Source organism: Halyomorpha halys, unplaced genomic scaffold, assembly GCF_000696795.3.
Source record: "Halyomorpha halys isolate HHAL.00 unplaced genomic scaffold, Hhal_1.1 Scaffold277.1, whole genome shotgun sequence".
In the NCBI taxonomy this organism is placed as follows: Eukaryota; Metazoa; Arthropoda; class Insecta; order Hemiptera; family Pentatomidae; genus Halyomorpha; species Halyomorpha halys.
In genome coordinates this window covers 132,425-152,617 of record NW_027115357.1, presented here as the reverse complement: position 1 = coordinate 152,617, position 20,193 = coordinate 132,425, and the positions used below count along the sequence as shown (strand labels likewise).

The following is a 20,193-nucleotide window of genomic DNA, read 5'->3' as shown; positions in this document are numbered from 1 at the left end:
ACAATGAATGTTTAAAACATTTGATTCATATTTTTTTATGACCTGTCTGATCATTTACGAGAGGGAGAGTGGAGGATTATCTACAGGGTACCACCCTATTCTAACACCATGGTGGGGAGTCCAATTTTCATTTTGTGGGACTACCACTGAAATAAAAAGTCGGCTCCCAGACCATATTCTAACCGATGCCTATGCAGTTCCCAATCTGCAAAAGACCTTCCTCAACTCCCTGAGTTATTATAATATAAAACATTCTAATATACCTGCTCAACATAGCAGCGATTTAACTGACTTTGGAATGGTGCGCCATATTGGCCATTTGAATGATGTTTCATCTTTCAGTCCCATCTCATCTGACTGATGAAAATTAGCTTGCTAATTGATTAAATAGAGCTAATTAACAATTTGTATCTAAGTTAAATCTCAAAACACTCTTTATTATTTCTTTAAATGTCCAAAGTCGGCCAATTCGGTCATTCTCAAGGACAATCTTAAGTATAAATTAACATCTCAAATACAATAATTTAAAAACTTTTTTTTAAAGGCTATTCTGCCCAGGACATTAATATCAGTCAATTCAACCTATTTTGTCACTTTTTCATTAAATTTTAAAACTTTTAATTACAGATTAATTTTATCACTGTTATCACAGAATATCAATATTGTATATTAGAGAGTGATTATAGTGATAAGTTAATATCATTAGAAGCTTTAGAATTAAATGGAAAGGTGAAAAAATAGTTTGTTTTGTCTGAAATTTATGACCTGGGCAGAATAGCCTGTTAAAAGTTTTTAAATTATTGGGTATTAGGTGTAAACTTATATTTAAGATTGTCCTTGAGGATGGCCAAGTTGGCTGAAACTTTGGACATTTAAAGAATGTTTTGAGATTTAACTTGGAATCAAATTATTTTATTTAAACAATAAAAAACAGTCTCAAAATGAACTTTTCATTCAAAAGTGAAAAGATTATATATAAACTAATTAAAAATATTAAGAATGAAAATACATTTTTAAATCCTTACTACTAATCCTAACCATTTATTATAAATGGAGTTATTATAATATAATTTTGCATTTAGATATTAATTATTTTAATTTATATTCTAATTTGAAATATAATACATAGCATTGGTGATCTCAAACTGAGCAGTAGCTGTAACCCTTCTGAAGATGGAGGACCCTCCAACGAAAGTAAAGGGCTGACAGTTTGGCGAGAGGCGCTAAGCAAGTCCCAAACAGCGGCCCAAATATCGATGGTCCTACATGCCCTAGAGGCTAGCATTGCTTGGGACAAGTCTATCATGAAAGCAGTGAGTCCAACTCCACAAAATGCCCAGACTGTGGGTAATCGCATGAAGCGCTTTTTTATTTACATCTTTTTATATATAATTTTATTTCATCTAGCTTTATTATATTTATAGCTTGCATTTTTAACATTTAATTTTTTTTAATCGTGAGTATTGAATTAAAGAATAAATATAATTTTTTTTATACCAATTTTACTAAGGCTACTACTATACTAAGGCTAACAAGTTTAGGTAGAATTTTGTGTGTGGATCTTAGGTTGGAAGATTGCTCTAAAAGAGGGGAAATCGTCTCTACATAACTTTTAGAGACCCCCATAGAGTAAAACCAAAGAGAGATGTTTAGATTGATCATGCAGGGATAATACTGATGGATTACCGAGAAAGTTTTGAAACAGATCATTTAAAATCTTAAATGGAGGGGAGACTGAGCAAATAGAAGGTATGCTGTGATCACTTTGTTAATATCGAGCGTTTCTCTTTATTACAAATTGAAAGAGACATTGCACAAGTCCTTACTGTTCGAAATCTCATTTACTAGTAAGTGCCAGTCGGACTATATGGTATAGTATAGTCTTCATAACTCAAGTCAGTTATGGCAATCTGGCTTTTAAATAATGACTGACCATATAGGGGTCTCTTTATATTACTTTCTGGTTTGAGCAGCCATCATGTTGAATTTTTTTTATAATCTTTCAATTACGTGCACAAATTTAGTTTGTTGTTATTCTAGTGCAGTTTCCTGTCTTTTTTGTCTTGTGTGAGGGTATGTTTAAATCAAAATTATTATATAAGAATATTTTTAATTGGAAGAAGATAGTTGGCTGTATGAAGTACATTGTAGGAAGATAGTCCCGGTGGTCAATAAAGGTATCAAAATAGTAGAAGAAAACTATTTATTGTTTACCAATGATTCACCCTAGTTTGCAGGGCTGTCAGATTGAAACAAAGATGATAACTATCAGTGAATTGGTTTTGGAATTGGGAGACTCTGGTGGTTGAACCTGAAGGCTGACCACATCACCTTGCAAGACCGTTGCCCCTGAACAGTTCTTACTTAGACCTTGCCTGTTTTTTTACTTTTTATTTTTTAAACTTCGGGTAGAAATTTAGATATTTTAATTATAAATAATAAGTTATAATCTCTCAACCTAAGTTCCTTAGGGTTTTGTTAAATCTTTATTGTTTTTCTTCTATTCTTAAATATTTCAATACTCACAAGATTAAAAAAGAAAACATAGAAAATAAAATTAATTGTATAAATAACTAATTTATCATAAATATAAAGCTATTGTTCATGAAATAACAACTGTAGTGTGTAGTCAGCCTCACTAATTTATATAATTAGAAATATTTCAAATTAAGTTTATTATTAGTTATAATAAACATTGTATGACCTTCTGCAAAACATAATCACAAACTTCTAACATTTTTTGTTTTATTTTTTGGCTGATAGTAATAATTTAACATTATAGTTTGTTTTATATGCACAATTATCTTTATTGTTAGTATTAATAGAAGGTGGTTCAGGTTTCATTAGATTATAATAATGCTTTAACTAAAATATAGTTATTGCTTAAAAGTTATTGAAAATTAATTTGATGAAGGTTATGGTATTTTTTTTTTGTTTCTTACCGTCTAAGTTTTGATCAGAAATTGTTTAGTCTGAATCATCACAATGAGTTTATTGATGATCTCCATGGTTTAGTGTTGGGTTTTGACCAGCGATGCGTGTGGAAATACTTCATAGACGTACTAGCTATACTAATAGTCTTGTGAGAAACAAGCAAAGCTTTTGTTTGGCCCTATGCAGTTATTATCTTGGTGAACGACTTCTGAACCATGTGCATATCTAATATAACCTGTACCAGTAAGGTTCGAAGCCTTTATTAATTGTGTTTTATAAATATCACATTAAAAGTTACTTCATAATTTTTATTTTTAAAATTAACAGATAACTGCAATAAAAGATTTATTAATTTACAGAGATTAATCTATAAAAATTATTAAACAGCTTTTAATAAAAATTGCTGTTTGACTGAATTGTAGTTTAATGTTATGTTTTTAAACAAATAAAAAATATTTGGGGTTAATTGGTCTATAGCCATGAATATGGTGAAAACTATGATATTGCCTTTATGGTAGTACTGTCGCAATAGATCTGGCGTGGTAGTTGATAGTATATATAGCAGCCGTGATGCTCTATAGCCATGGCAGGAACATTATTATGTGATAAGAAAGTGATAATAGTGTTAAGTTAATCTGTAATTAAAAGTTTTAAAATTTATTAGAAAGTGAAAAAATATATTGATTTGACCGATATTAATGATATGGGCAGAATAGCCTGCAAAAAGTTTTTAAATTATTGGACGCGAGGTGTAAATTTATATTTTAGATTTTCCTTGAGGATGGCCTAATTGGCTTAAACAACGGACTTTTAAAGAAATAATAAAGAGTGTTTTAAGACTTAATTTTGATACATATTAATTTACTTAAAAATAAAAACCAGTCTCAAGAAAGATTTTTTTATTTTTATTTAAAGTATGGCTTCATATAACAAATGTCAAATTTGGAAAATTATTTTGCTGTACTTCAATTGGTTAGTTACCATCCCTGCATTTGAACCAACTAAAAACTATAATGCGGAGAAAAATAGTCAAACTTTTCATAAGGCCACTCGTTAACTGTAAAATAAAATTTTATGAAGTTAATTGAAATATTAAGCAGTGTGGCTCAGTGATTAGGCACTGTGCTGCTAACTCTAAAGACCTGGATTCAAATCTTGCTGCGATAGAAAATTATTTAGTCTGTTACTGTAACTGTGAGTCAACCCTGTAGGTTCTGGAGTCCTTTAAGGTTCCACCCCACCCATAAAATGGATACCCTTGATAGGGGAAAAATTTGGTGGTTGAGCGTGATTCTGACCAAATCATCTCCTTACACAACCCTTGGTCTAGTAATGGTACTTCCATACAAAGTACTGCACCTCTAACCCTTCATGGGTTGTAACGGTATATATATATTTTTTAAATTGAAATATCATTTTTAATAAACTATTATCTATTAAATAAAGAAATGATTTTTTGTTTTTCAAAAACTACGTTTTCTGTTGATTACAGCATGAAATTTTGCTAATTGCTGTTTTCTTTTATTATTATTTTTGCACTGTTTTTAATAATTTTATTTTTTTGCATTTTAAAATTAGCAAATGCATTGTGATGAAAATTAATTGTAAAAACTTTCTCTTATATTTTCTTTCTTACTGTTTTGGTTTTTTGTCTAAATTAATAATTTCGAGACAAATATTGTTTGAAACTATTGCACTAAATTTTTTATTGAGTTAATCGGTTTCTTTAAGTTTTTTTTAGCATGTTTCTTCTATTTTGATAAAAAATATTTTAATATTAACCAAATGGCTTTTATTCATCTTTTAGGTTTGTAATACTTTTAGTATTCAATTGATTGTTCAATTAATTTTCTAAATAATCGACAAAATAAAAACAATTTCTAACCTCAGATACTGATAGTGCGAAGTTCTTGAACAAATAATTAACTCTATCAGTGTACTGGGTTACTAGACAATTAACACACATGGAAATATCCTTATAAATATTTAAACCACACTATTAGTAGATGCAATTACAATATTAAACAAGGTAACTTATACATTCATTTAGCATATGCAGATGATGTGGTCATTGCCGCTATAACCCTAGAACAACATTACAAGAAACATTCCTGGAATTCGAAGAAGCAGCAGCAGCTGAACTAGACTTCAATGTTAACGAAAATAAGACTGTACTTGTTTGGGGAACCCAAATTTATGGCATTAGTGTAAAGAGCTTGAATAAGAAGGATAGGACATGTCGAAAGGATGCCTGATCAAAGGATACCCAAGAAGATGCTATATGAGAAACAGGATGGAAAACGAAAAAGAGGACGTCCCTGGATCAAATGGTTGGAAGATGTGGAGGTGGATCTAAGGCGGTTGAATGAGGCTCGGGTTCTTGTTGGACCATAGTGCCAGAATAATGATAATAACCAATACATTACAAATTTCACTAATAACTTTGGATATTAATTTTTGATGTTGATAATTACAAAGGGTTTTACATCCTAAAAGTTTCCTGTCATAATAAATGTAATAATGTTTTTACCATCAAACTGCGGACAATAGACAACTAGAAATCGAGAACTCCTAGTACACACCCATTCTTCAGCCAGTCTTAACATAGTGATCTCTCTTGCCTGTTGTCTGTTAGGGATTCAAAACTTCAATTGTTGTGTTTTGAGTTTCCTCCCATGATGACCAATAAAACTTATTTTGTAGATTATATTCCCTTTTATGGTTTTCTGAATTTATTAGAAATACTATCGTTGCAGAAAAATTATAATTGTCAAAAAAGATTTGAACAGCCAACTTTCAAGATGGGGCAGTCATGTTGACTATTTGAAAGAATGTTTTATTTTGAATACTATGTCCTCTTATTCTTTTGGTGATTTTTGATTATGCTTTCTGAATTGAGGGTTTCTATGACAGGAAACATTGTGGGCTAAAAGTTGGCTCAGAAATTCGTAGTTTTAAGTGAGATGAGAAAACACATTCGATATATATATATCTTCTCATACAGCCATTATTTACATTATAAAATCTGATGAAATTAACTTGATTTAATTTACAATATTTAGATAGAACATTGTACTTATCATTATAATACAGAATAAATAGTTAAAATAATAATAATAATAATAAGGAGGAAATATCAGGAATTGTTGATAGAATTGAAAGAAATATATAGATTGGAAGGTGTTACCACTACTCCATTTATAATATCAACTAATAGCCTCACATCAAAATCAACAGTGGCAGACGTGAATGGTTTTGGGAGTGCCTATCGACCTGCTAAGAGAGGCTCAACAGTCAGGTCTCTTAGACACTGCGCGTATAGTGCAAACATTTTTAAACATTTGAATCAAAGAAAAAATAAATAAAAATATGAAGGTGGTTGCATTTCTAGGTCCTCCACCTCTGATACTCACCCGCAAAAGTGAGAAATACAGACAATAATAATAATAATAATGCTTATTCTTCTCTGATGCCATGTCTCGCCAAACTTTCTTCTACCCTATCTTTCCATTTTACTCCAGGTCTTCCTTTTTTCCTTCTTCCTTCCACATGCCATTCTGTAATTACCTTTTTAGGTCTTTCTGCCAACATTCTTTAAATTGTACAAACGAATATAATATTTTTTTCTTGTTGTTCTTATCCATCTTCATCACTTCTGAAAACTTTACTTATAACACTCATCATAATGAGGATTTAGCATGATAACGCCTCTCCCACCCTCTTATAGAGATTTATTTTCTTTTGAATGCAATTACTTATATCAAACTGGAGTATAATTCTCGTTATAACTAGGATTCGGTGTTCTAATGGGTGTAATTATGCCTCTCGGTTTTTGTAAATATTTTCAAACATTGCTCTACTCTCAAAAAAATAAATATTTTTAAATTATGATAATGAAAGTCACATATGTTGAAAGTGATGTGTGCAAGACCTTTTTTTTATTTGTCTTCCGATATCCTTGTGACTCGTTAGGATCTTCTTCTGATTCGCTCAACAGTTACAACTCTATTTGATTAAAATTATTAGCAGTGAAGTTCTTGAAGCACTAATATTCATTTTATAATGTACTTGGAAGCCATTTGGTTGACACTAATATATTTTTTGACTTACTTTTGTTCTACATTTTATATGATTCGGCATTATTTTATTAGTTAACTAAAAATTTTATTCTTTCAGAACTGCCAGTTTTGCCACTCGGGTGATAATGAAGACAAACTTCTTCTTTGCGACGGCTGTGATAAAGGCTATCATACTTACTGTTTTAAGCCAAAAATGGAAAATATTCCAGAGGGAGATTGGTAAGTGTTGTATCATTATGTCTATTTTAAGAATATATATGTTTTTAGATTTTGTCACATAATCAGCTATATTATGGTGACGCTTTGTGACTTGTATTGTTCACATAGTCATGCCCTTCAATGAAAAAAACAATAAAAAAAAAAAAAAAACAGTTTTTTGAAAAAAAAATTAATTAACTAATTATTTGATACAATTTACAGAATACAAATTAACATTAATGAATAGAAAAATTATTTACAATTGTTTTGTAATTGAGTGTTCTCCGTAACTAATCTCCACTTGGGCTGATTGAGTATATCTTGATTGGTATATATATATCTTGATTGGGCTGATTGGGGTAAGAGTGAAATAGAGATGGGTTACTTTTATTTATTTATCTTTTTGTGGGGGAGGGGGAGGGGAGGAGTTTACATCTTCTACCGGTTTTTTCTATTATTTTGTCAGTCTGTTTATTTCTGTTTTATATTTTATCTATTTATATTTAGTGTAGTTAATTGTGTTTTATTCGTTTATGAGATTAGAATTAAACATAAAATTAATAACACTAAAAATAAATAAATAAAAAGCAAAACAGAAATAAACAGACTGACAAACCGCCAGAAGGAACGGTTAGATGATAGAGTTCCTTCCTCCCTGCAAAACAAAACCCACACTTACCTTTCTCAATTTCACTCTTACCCAGTTTTGTTACTCTTTGACTACAGTTGCTTGGTTTACTGAGTGCTATCTATGGAGACTGAAGAGACTCATAGATTGCTTCATAAGATTTATTTTTGGGTTTCCCAAATACTCATTTCTTCCATTAGTATACCGAGTTGAAGTAACTTTTTCTCCTACTTTCTAACGGCAATATCTCCTTGGTGTTTTTCATTTCCAAGTTCATCAATTAAACAACATACAAACTTCCTTGATCTTTTCACTCCACGTTCATCCATCCATTCATTTTTAAATACTGGATGCCAACCAATTATTTAATATTTATCTTTTTATATAGCCTCCTCCTTCACTAAATCCTTTGTCATTTGTATAATCTCTTTCTGGAATTCCCTTCCCATCTCTTTTCTCCAATTCTCCTTTGTTCTTTCCTTTAAACCATATCTATTCCTTCACCTACTTCATAATCCAACTATTCTATCAATGTAAACAATATGTGTAGTCATGACATTAATTTCTTATTTGACTTATAACTTTTTTCTCTGCTTAAAATTATTTGGTTACTTAGTAATCTAATTGTCTTAACCATTAATTATTTCTATTTCATAAGTTATTTTTTGTTTCAGGTTCTGTCACCAATGTCTTAACAAAGCGAAGGGTGAAAAGAATTGTGTTGTTTGCGGAAAGAAGATCGGCAGAAATTTGCTTATCTGTGAAATGTGCCCAATAGCTTTCCATACAGACTGCATGACTCCGCCGCTTTCCAAAGTAATTTAATTAAATTTATTTATTGAAATGTTTCACTTTTTATTACCTAACTCTAGTAAAGCGAAAAGGAAGGGAAGGTAGTAATGTGCTTAGAGGTGTCACATAACCTGCTCATTCATAGGTTTATAACAGTTTTTTAGCAAATGGCTTAGCCGATTTTCAATTTTGATGGCTCAGATTGTTCATTGATTTTATGATTCTATTTAAATAATTTGTTTACAAATACTGAAATTAAGTCTGTTAAATCTGTCCATCTGTTGCTTTAGGAATATTTTTTGAGCTTACTATGCAACCAATTTTTAATTTTGATGTCTTAAGTTATTCAGTAATATCCTGTAAGTATTTTGAAACAATTTGAGTTCAAAATATGGGAAAAATATTTTTTCTTCTCAAATGATGGAGCAATCCTAGTGGCAGTATAGCAGATATAATCAGCACATTGTAACTGTCCTGTGTATAATCTCTTCTACTTTATAGCTTACTTGTTTATCGCTATTTTTTTTGTGAATAAGTATTGTCAATTTGAAAAGAAAAAGTATCACAGTCTATTTTATTTCTGCATTGGTGACACCAACCATGCCTGAGGTCAATGAGGATTTTTCATTTCCAAATAAATAAAATATAACAAACAACTGTTATACATATTACACTTTTCTTGATAGCACTTCCACACTATAAAAAAAATGGTGATAGTATGACAATACTGCCATAATAACAAATGTCTTAGTTAACACAGGTTTAAGACATTAGTAGTCCACAAAATCAAAACATGGATTATATTTAATAAAAAGAAGGTACACTGTAGTCATAGTAATAGTATCATATATACTTAGGATTATTTAATAAATATGTTATTTTAAACTTTATGTATAATGCATAGCTTTGTTTATCTAGATATTATTTTTCTTTTTGTTTTAAACACTCAAAGATATATTTTATTTTGCACAATCAGATGCCTCGTGGTAAATGGTACTGTACTAATTGTGCTGCTAAACATCCCAAAAGAAAAACTACCCGAAGATCTCAGACACAATCTCTCAGTCCAATCAAGTCAGAAGAAATGACTAATTCGACTGAAAGCTTGCATGTGTATGTATTAAGATAATTTACTATTTTAGAATAGATTATTAAATTTATTTTTTTATTATACTAGTTAATAATAATAGTGAATTAATATTAATTATTATTTCTTATGGGACTACCAGAGAGCTGAGAATACTTCGATACATAAAAAAAAAAAAATTAATGTATTAATTGAAAATTAGACAACATAACATAAAAATATATATAATCTTTTCAATTTCTTGAGATTAGTATTTATTTTTTAAATTATTCAAGTGGTATCCTTGTCAAGTCTCAACACTCTTTATTATATCAACAGTCCAACGTTTCGGCCAGTTCGGCCATCCTTAAGGACAATCTCAGATATAAATTTACATCTCACATCCAATTATTTAAAAATGTTTTGCAGGCTATTCTAGTCAGGTCATTAATTACAAGTCAAATTACCTATTTTGTCACAATTTCATTAATTTTAAAAGTGTTGAAGCTTAAATAATCTAGTTAAAAATACCAAGTTTTCTGTTTAATGTAAAATCAAACCAAGCTATGTATTAAAATTTGGAAGTGTATTTATTTTCTCAATTTCTTTATCGGCTGATAAAATTATATTTTTCATTAAATTAATCTTCAGTGCGAAATAGTGTTGTTGATAAATTGATTATTTATTTACGAAATAATCTTTTTTTTCCCATTCAGAAATCAAATTTTTTGCTAATTGAATCCCCTTTGTCTTAATTAGTTCGGATTTTTGAGAGTCTGCTGTAACTTAAAATGTCCAATATTTGGGCCAACCTGGCCTTCAACAAAGAAAATCTTAAATATGATTTTACAGCCTCTCATCAACTGTTAAAAATTTGCAGGCTATTCTACCCAGGTCCAAAATATTTTATTTAAAATGAACTTATTTTGTCTTTTTTTTTTTTAATTGGCAAATTAATTTTAAAATTGTTTAGTTTTAAATTATCTTTACCCCTGTCAAACAGATCCGCTACCTTGGACTACATCTGGACAAACAATTAACCTAGAATCCTCATAAGACTGAAAAGACACAAAACTTCTCGTTGATTTCGACTTTTACAGCACTTACTAGACAAATGGTCTAAACTTCCAATTCATTACAAAAGACTGATCTACATGACTGTAATAAGGCCAATATGGACATATGGAGTTGAGCTTTGGGGCTCCACTAAACCTTCGAATTCCTCTCGTATCCAATCCTTACGATCCGAAATCTTTTGTAAAATCCTCAATGCTCCTTTGTTACTAATAAAACCATCCATAAAGATCTTAATGTTCCCTATGTAACCGATGTAGCCCGAGCGAGATATCACTCCTTCCATTATAAACTCCCTAACCAGGGAGGGTTTGGGTAAACCCTCTAGTTTCTAACCTTGCTTCCTCTTCCATTCCTGGCACTCCCCCGAGGCGCCTGAAAAGAAAGTAGCCTTATGTCCTTATATTGTAAAACTTTTTTAGCGTGCTACCAATGGGTAGTTTCTCTACATGCCTTTAACACTCAAATTTACTAAATGTATTATAATGTACAGTTGTAAATAGCAATAAATAAATTATAAAAAAAAAAATTATAACACCATTATCATAAACTTATCAACAATATAGTTGTTGGTATATGTTGATAACTTTAATTTATTAGACCTGGGTAGAATAGTCTGCAAATTTTTAACAATTGATGTGAGGCTGTGAAATTATAATTTAAAATTTCCCATAATGATGGCCAGGTTGGACATTTGAAATTATTAATAAAGAAATAATGGATGTAATTTCTTTTCATTGAATAACAATACCAGTCTCGAACAAGGTATCAGAAAATATACATGAAATATAATTTAATCTTTAAGGGTTATAAATTTTCCAGAATTAAAAAATTATAATAAAGGTTAATGTAGTTTTTTTGAACTTATTGGTTACTAATAAAACATTTTTTCTATTTTGTACACCTATTTTGACCGCTACTTGGACCATATTTCTTTAATTACAGCTAATAATCTTTCAATACAGTTTATTTAAATATATATATATAATTAAGACTATTGAGTGAATTAGTAAATTATTATATTTTCTCAATTTTTGTAGCCCAACCGAGGAAGACACACCAACAAAGAGGGATAATAAAACTGGTAAAAGGCTGAACAAAGAACTAGCTCCTTGCAAAGCTATATTGGACGATCTTGAATCGCATGAAGACGCCTGGCCTTTCTTGATCGCCGTTAATACTAAACAATTCCCAACCTATCGGAAGATAATTAGGAATCCGATGGATCTCCAGACCATCTCAAAGAGGCTTTCTCATAACGAGTAAGGACGATTTTTTTTTATAAATTTAGTTTTCCTAACTAATCTTCATATTGATAGACCTATATCTCAGTCAGTATATATAGAGTGATATCTACATCTACTTATCTAGATGTTTACATGTTTTTCTGGTTATTGGTTATAATAAATAGATAGCCTATAATTGATGTTTAAATTTATATATATATTTTTTTCCATTAGATACAAATCTAGAGATGACTTCGTCTCTGACGTCCGATTGATATTTGACAATTGTGAAACATTCAATGAAGACAACTCTCCCGTCGGGAAGGCTGGTCACTCTCTTAGATTGTACTTTGAGACAAAATGGGCCGAATTGACCAATTCGAAACAAGTTTAACTGTGATCCAACTCCCCCAAAGATGTATCGTTGTTTGCTCACATACATTTAAACAAGAAAAAAAAAAAAAGAAAAAATGTGCTCGTTTATATAGTCGTATTTCTTTTCATTGACATTTGAAATATTTGTAAATAGATTTGTACATTAATAGTTTTGTGAACTAGGAAAATGCAGGTTCGAAAAAATTTTTTTTTTTTCGAACAGTATTAATTTTTTTGATGCTGTAAATGTGTATGTTATTGGAATATTTCTTCTAAAAAAATTTTCGATTTTATTGTAGAATTAATGGTATTTTGTGACTCGTCTTTTGAGTTGTAGAATTAATCTCATTCCATTTTAGTACGTGGTCTGTGCTGATTAATCAAAAAAAGAAAAAGAAAAAAAAAGTAATCGAAGAATATATTAATGCTGTCAGCAAATCTTAAGATACAAATTTTAAAAATTTAATCGATGTTAATCACTTTGTAATTCGGTGTTTCATTTGTAATATTCACGTTAAAAAAGTTTGTGGTCACTTGGGTGTAGCTTTTTTATATAAATCTGGCAAATATTTTAGGCCATTCAACAAGAAGGTTTTGTTTGTTTTTAAATGGTTTTTTGTAATAAGGGCTGTTATCCATTCCATTCATTTCAATTTTTTTAGTAATATCGATGTAATATTATTTTTAAGGGCTTTTAATTCTTTATTCAAATTTTAATTTTTTGTTTTTAATTTGAAGTATTACCAAAGTGTATTTTAATTTTAATTATTTTTTTTATTCAAAATTGTCATTGAAAATGAAGCTGATATTTTTGAGTCTAATCAAACTTTGTACAATTGAAATACGTTGTAAATATAATTTATTTTTAATCTTATAAGAACTGACTTAGTTATTTAATATCGTATTGAATATATTTATTACTTTTGTATTTGCTTTTTATAGTCGCAAATGGAAGCAACGCTGTTTCTTAAAATTTAATAGAATTTCTTTTTTTCTTTTTTTTTTTTGTTATTGTAAATTTCTTATGATTATATGTATATGAACAGGTTTATAAAGACCTACTGTATTTTTTCATTGTATATAGTGGGTACTACCTCTGTGCAAGTTACGTGCCTCTAGTTTTAAATAAATAATTATGCATTTAAATGTATCTTATACGACGAGACGGTCCGTCCAGAACTTAATTAACTATATTTCTTTAATTTTTATTTATTTAAGCTGAAAGTAAATTTGTTAATTTTAAAGGCAAAATTATTGCAACAGTTTTAATTAATAAAATGTTCAAAATTTGGGCTAAAATTTTATCCTGAAGAACAAAATTTTTTAATTACACTTACACAAGTATACATTCACAGCTTACTTGATACTCAAATTTCCATGATAGAGGAGGTTATGAAAGGTTAATCAAGATGGTTGTAATCCTAGGAACTTGTAAGGGATATTCAATGGCCCTTTAAATTTGATTCTGTGAGGATGTAATTTAATGTTTAATTGAAAAAATTTTGTTTCTGAGGATGACATTTTAGCTGAAATGTTTAACATTTTATTAATTAAAATCAGTGAAATAATTTTGCCTTTAAAATTAATTAATTTTTTTTTCTAATTGCCAGAAATTTAATTAACGTTGTCATTTAAGTTCTTTACGGACCGATTTACAATGAAACAGGTATTAGAATATTAGTGTTTTCTTGGTTTTAAGATTTAAATACTTATAGTTACTGTATTTTGGGCATAAGAACAATTAAAAAAAATAAAATTCAAAATTTGTTTTAAATATATTAAATGTGTACGAGTATTTTAGAATAAATAGTCTGCAAACTGTCTTTCTACCATCATGTGTTTGATACGGTATGTATGAAAAAGGGCCTATTTTTTTATTTCCTGTATAAAAAAAAAATGATAAAATTTATATTTCATTTTGAAAGTTTAATTGCAGTTATTATTGAGGGATATTATGAGTATTCCATGTTGTACCGACAATATTTCTCTCATTTTTTTCATAGATAATAGTTGTCATGTTTAGCGTTAGGCACTCTACGTATATAAAAAAAAAGATAAAAAGGAAAAAAAAAGAAACAAGATAATGTGATCGGTAAAAACAATGAAATTAATTTTAAGTGGATATTAACAAGTTTAAATTATCATAAAATCCCTCTTGTTTTATATGAATCTATATGTGTATAAGAAACTATAAGTATTACATGAGGTTTATTACTATTGTTATATATTAACAGATTGAGTTGTCTTTACTATAGTGTGTGTCTACTTGGAAATACCGTTTGTAGTTCTGAAACAATAGTATAAACACTGTTTCTATTATTAAAATGTGTAAATGTTTTAAAAGTCCATATTACGTTTGTAAAATAACATTGTAATTGATATAAAGAAAATGTAATAATGTTAAATGTTATTTTCTTGTTGTTACCTTCTTTTTTTTTTTTCCATTTTAGTTTTACTTTGTATGGATAATCTAAAAATAAATATAAATTTCAGTTACATATTTGAAGAATGATAGTTTTTTTTTTTATTGAAGACAGCAGTAAATATAATTGAATTAAAGTAATTATATCCTGAAAAATTCTGTTGGGTGCTAAGGAAAAACTTGAGATATTTGCTAATCAAAGTTGGTAAATTTTTCTGTTATAATGAGAATGCTGGATTAATGAAAAGCAATGTTTTTTAGATATATATTTTTTTAAACTTTATTTCTCTCCCACTGCAACCTTGTGAGAGCACTTAATGGATTTTTCTTACATGCTCCATGCCTCTAACGAGAGTTGTAAAGGGGATAGCAAGTCTGACAGGAACTAGCTGTAGGTCCTTACGAAAGGAACAAAAGGTTTAGGAAGAAGAGATTCAGAGAAGGTTGAGTAAAATATGGACCCATATAAATTTCCTAAAATAGCTCTAGAATGTACTGATGAACTATGTATATTGTTACTCATTGCTTCCTAAGGAAAATTCCCTGAAAGGGCGAAGTTGGCACTAATTTATCTCTGGGGCTATTAAATGGCATTGAGAGTTACGATGTCAGATATTACTACTTCATCAGCTTTTAGTGGATCAAAAGATTCTATTGTAATCTTTATAGCTTCAAATAAAACATTTAAAAGCATAGTAAATGGTTATATACAATTAAAGTTAAATTATTAACAAGAAATAATACATATATCAATATAAAGTGTCTGTTGTAGTTCACGTTGCAGCAGATAGGTTCATCATGTCGGCTCTTAATGGTTTTGGCAGCTGTATAGACAGCAAATAGCAGTGTCGCTACTCAGGCATCAACTAATAAAATATCTTAACACATGATTAATACAATATAATAAATTGGAGAAGAAAACAAATTAACAAAAATAATTAACAGAGTATAAAAAGATAACACATAAAACAAAACCATAGATGATCTCATAAATTGAAGGGTAACTAGCTTCTTATAAAATAAAATGAAAAAGAATTAAACACAAATGAACTAAAGATGATTAACAAAAATGAACAATCACTTTATATACATACTTACAAGTTTAAAAGAAACTCAGAAACATCAAATGTAAAAATTAGGTCTTTTCTATATTGCAAAGAGAAACTGTGGTTTTCTATTTTAATGCATTAAAATACATAAAAACACATGATAGTAAAATTTACAGATACACCATTTTGGTATTAGGCCAACGATAAGATCATGAACTTAATCCATGATAGGGTATGAAACCAACAAATAGTTGAGATTGCTTAAAATATAATGAAACATTTTCTCAATATTTTAACCTTACATTGTTTCAAATCATTCTCAGGATCGTGCCAAATAATTGAAACTAAACTGCTGTGGAATAATGGTTCTGACTCATTGTTCTAAACAATTACCATTAGATTACATTGCATTGGTTGTGAGTAGGTTTACACAGATATAGCCATGGTATATTACATCTGGGATTATATTTGAATATATCTGAGATAATATCTGAAAAATAAGTCGTTGAATTTCTGCACTCGTATTTATGTATCTATATTGTTACTTATTTTCTTATTTTTTAATCATTTCATAACTCCTATTATTCATTATAATTGTTCCGTTGATTACTATATCAAATGATTTTTCCTAAGTAAATAATTTTGAAAATAAGTTAATTCAAGTTTATTTTAGAAAGTCATGAGTAAATGTCATATGGGAGCTGTTATAATTTTACACCATGGCAGTTGCTGCTTTGACAGTAAAGTGTTACCGTGCAAATAGCCCTAAATGTGATAATAGCTACACTGTTAACTATCATACCAGAACTAATGTGGCAGTAGTGTCCTAACAATAAATACTGTCATCATGACAACTATTGTACAGTTTCCACCATTAACAGTTGCCAGTTAATGCCATAGCAGTAAAGTGTCTTTATGAACAGATTTTGAAATGACAGTAACTTCACTTCCACTACATATACTATCTGCCAAACCTGATGTGATGCTGACCAAATATATTGGGTTGCTATAGAACAGCATAGTTATCAGTGAATGGATATATCTTATACACTATCATACATTAACAAAGATACAAAAAAAGTATTTTTTTTTTTTTTTTTTTTTTTTATACTTTTTCCTCATTCGAACTATAATCAACTAAACTAAACTAAATACAATATATTTCAATTTTTTTTTTAAACAATTTTATGTATTTATATAGTTTATTCCTCCTCCTTTTCACATAAAGTTATATTACATTTTCTCCCTCTTTTTTTGTTCTCAACCCTATCTATGTTCTTCTTTTTATTCCACTTTCTCATACTTCTCTTCTCCAGTTATCCGCAACTCACGTTCAATCCATTACACAATGCAATGCAAATTAAAAGATGTAAATAATACATAGAAATTTAAAAAAATAGCCACAACAGTAGAATAATTACAAAACACAAATAAATATGTTAAAATGTCTGTTCATCTTCCATCTACCTGCTCCGGAACCTTGTTTCATTAAGGCTCCATCTGTATTGCAGTTAACGCCATTACATAGTTTGACCATTCTTCGACCCTTCTGGCACGATGTTTAGGATTGTTATGCTGTTGAAAAATTAAATTTAAAATTGAACTAACTCAGTAGCACTGGGTCCCAGATTTTGTTTTAGGACATCTACGTATACATATTGATCCATCATTACCTCGATGATCTTCAAGTTGCCTACTCCAGCTGAAGCCATAGAGCCCCAAACCATGATCCCTCCTCCTCCATGCTTAACTGTCAGGGATACGTTTTTCAATTTCATGGCTTGGTTTTTCTCCTTTGCATTTTAACATTGCCATCAGCACCGAAGATATTCAATTTAGACTCATCCATGAAAATTACTTTGTCCCAAAAATTGATAAACTTATCAATGTAATTTTTCGCAAATGCCTACCGCTTAACTCGCTTAACTTTGCTAATATGCGACTTCTCGCGAGTTAATAATCTCGTCCTTAGCGATTTTGAGATTATTTTTTTTAGTGAATTACGTACCGTTTGAGGTGTTACTCCAATGTTGTAATCCCACAATAAATTAGTAGCTAATGTAGGAGCACTTATTTTAGGGTTTTCATGAACACTTCTTAAAATAGCACGCTCATCATAACGCTGAAGTTTTTTGTCCGCTCTGATCTAGGCCTACTTGTAATGTAACCTGTTGTATTATAATTTCCAATAACAGTCTGAACCGCCGAAACACTTTTATAACCAATTTTCGCAATTTCGCGTAATGATTTTCCAGCGTTTTTACGATCAACATTTAACTGCCTAACCTCTCGAGAAATTTCTATTTTGAGCAGTGTTTTCACTTGACTTTAATTCTAACTGATTCGTTTAAGAAATAAAACCACAGAAAACCTATATGAATGTAAAAAAATTAAATGTTTGTTTACATTCAAAAGATTAAATCAAAGTGTATGTAGACTTATTAGTTGTAACAAACAATGGCAGACATTTATTATAAAACGTTTTGTATGTATTCAATTCTGAAATGATATTATAAGCATGATTTAATCTTCTTCAGACCTTTATTTAGTAGAAAAAAAGAAGTATAACTATAATTAATACATAATAATCTATACTATTTCATAAATGAATTTATATTGTGGTGTATGTAGACTTTTTTTACTAACTGTACGTCATTGAAAATAAAGAAGATGGCGGCGTGCGTCCTTCCGAAGTCCTTTGCATTGCTGTTATGTTGAGATCAGAAATTAAAATTTTATGTACTTTTGTTATTTTTATCATAATTGCATTTACAGTAAATTTAAGAAAAAAATAGAAGTCGAGAATAAATATTAAAGAAAAATATTCATAAAGGAAATCACAAACAAAAGCTTGGACACTTGGTTTAGAAATCAATGGTTGTTAAGACGGCGGGTGGATTGGTCGTGTCCGGGAAACGAGGATGTCTCCAGAAAGAGGTGGTGCAGACCACCCTTTGTTTACTGTCAGTGGTAGATACTGGAAAAAGAAGACATCAAGAGTCACCAGACATCCAAGAAAATTATATCATTAAAGGAAGAAAGTGACTCTTTGTTTGGATCGCCGAGAGATTGGATGTGTGCTGAAAAGAGAAGGGGACCAATGTTTTGTTTACAGTCTGTGGGTGTTTTTTGAGGTATAAGACATCGAGAACCATCATTCATTAAAGAAGATTATATAATTGGTTAGTGTTGCACAACATAGTATTTAATTATATTTGTAAAAATAGCAGTTAATTCAGTTAAGTGTCTTTGTTCTGATTGTCTGGAAAACTCACCCTGAAATTAAGAGTCGATAATGTTATAAAATTTAAAATCCATCTGAACCTTGTCATCTCCAAAGTCATATAAACTATTAAATTCTCTTTTATTTATTTTGAATAAATCTTGAATATTACAATATGCAGAGCTATGATTTGATCTCTATAAGCAGCATTGTCAGATTGAGGAATATTCCCATCACTGCAGTAGGAGTGGTGCTCATGGCAGGAGTCATCATCAGGCCTAACAGTCTTTGGAGTTTCCCAAGCAAAGTCCGGGATTTGTGTGCCACAGCCTTCTGCCACCATACTGTAGCTTATAGGAAAATATGTATTATCACTGTTGTGTATAACCAATAAATCATTTTAAGTTTCAATCCATAGGATTTACATCGGTTCCTTCAAATGCCCAAAGACACCTCAAAGCCTTCATGTTGGTCCTTTCAACATGGTGTTTCCACTTCAATTTTACCCCAAGATGTTTTACCTCACTTCCCAAATCACCAGATTACCATTCTGACGCAATGGTCTGATTACAGTAGTCTGTCTGTTGGTGATGACACTAAGACTGACCTTTTGAAGATTTATTACAAGACCATATTCTTGACACCGTTTGTTCAAAATATCCACTGATGAACAAGCAATCTCGTGATAGTCTCTGGAAATATGCCTCCTACTAATGCTGTGATATTATCAGCACACTCCTGCTTATAGAAACCTGTGGCTTTTGATTTTATCAGCATGGTGTCAACAACCAAGCACCATAGGGGATACTCGACATAGTTTCTTATCAGTGCGTTCAAAGGCACCTTCAATATCAATGAAGATGCTTGCAATAATTTCATTAGCAGCTAAGCTTTTCTCAATCCAGGAAATCAGATGATGTGGAGCATCTTCACAGAATTTGCCTACTACCTTGGGTACTAACATAGTATTCCTAAGATGTCTGTCAATAACTTTTCTCGAGCCTTTATCAAAAACGATCTCGGACATACAGGCCTATAAGCCTTGTGGTTGTCATAAGACATCCTCCACGGTTTAAGGTATGTAACACACCTTCACTACTTACCATCTGTTCAGTATGTAGTTAAGG

The 20,193-nt window shown here is 30.1% G+C and overlaps 1 protein-coding gene across 1 annotated transcript in view; it reads left to right on the top strand.

Annotated features, from left to right (window-relative positions):
- Positions 1-14,448, top strand: part of LOC106680678 (bromodomain adjacent to zinc finger domain protein 2B) — a gene marked incomplete in the record, with an annotated part of 314,015 nt that extends 299,567 nt beyond the window's left edge. Inside the window, 6 exon segments of the mRNA XM_067052413.1 lie at positions 1,130-1,343; positions 7,111-7,232; positions 8,514-8,655; positions 9,608-9,744; positions 11,812-12,033; positions 12,232-14,448. Of these exon segments, the coding sequence (XP_066908514.1) occupies positions 1,130-1,343; positions 7,111-7,232; positions 8,514-8,655; positions 9,608-9,744; positions 11,812-12,033; positions 12,232-12,391 (997 nt within the window).
- Positions 14,449-20,193: the final 5,745 nt, after the last annotated feature.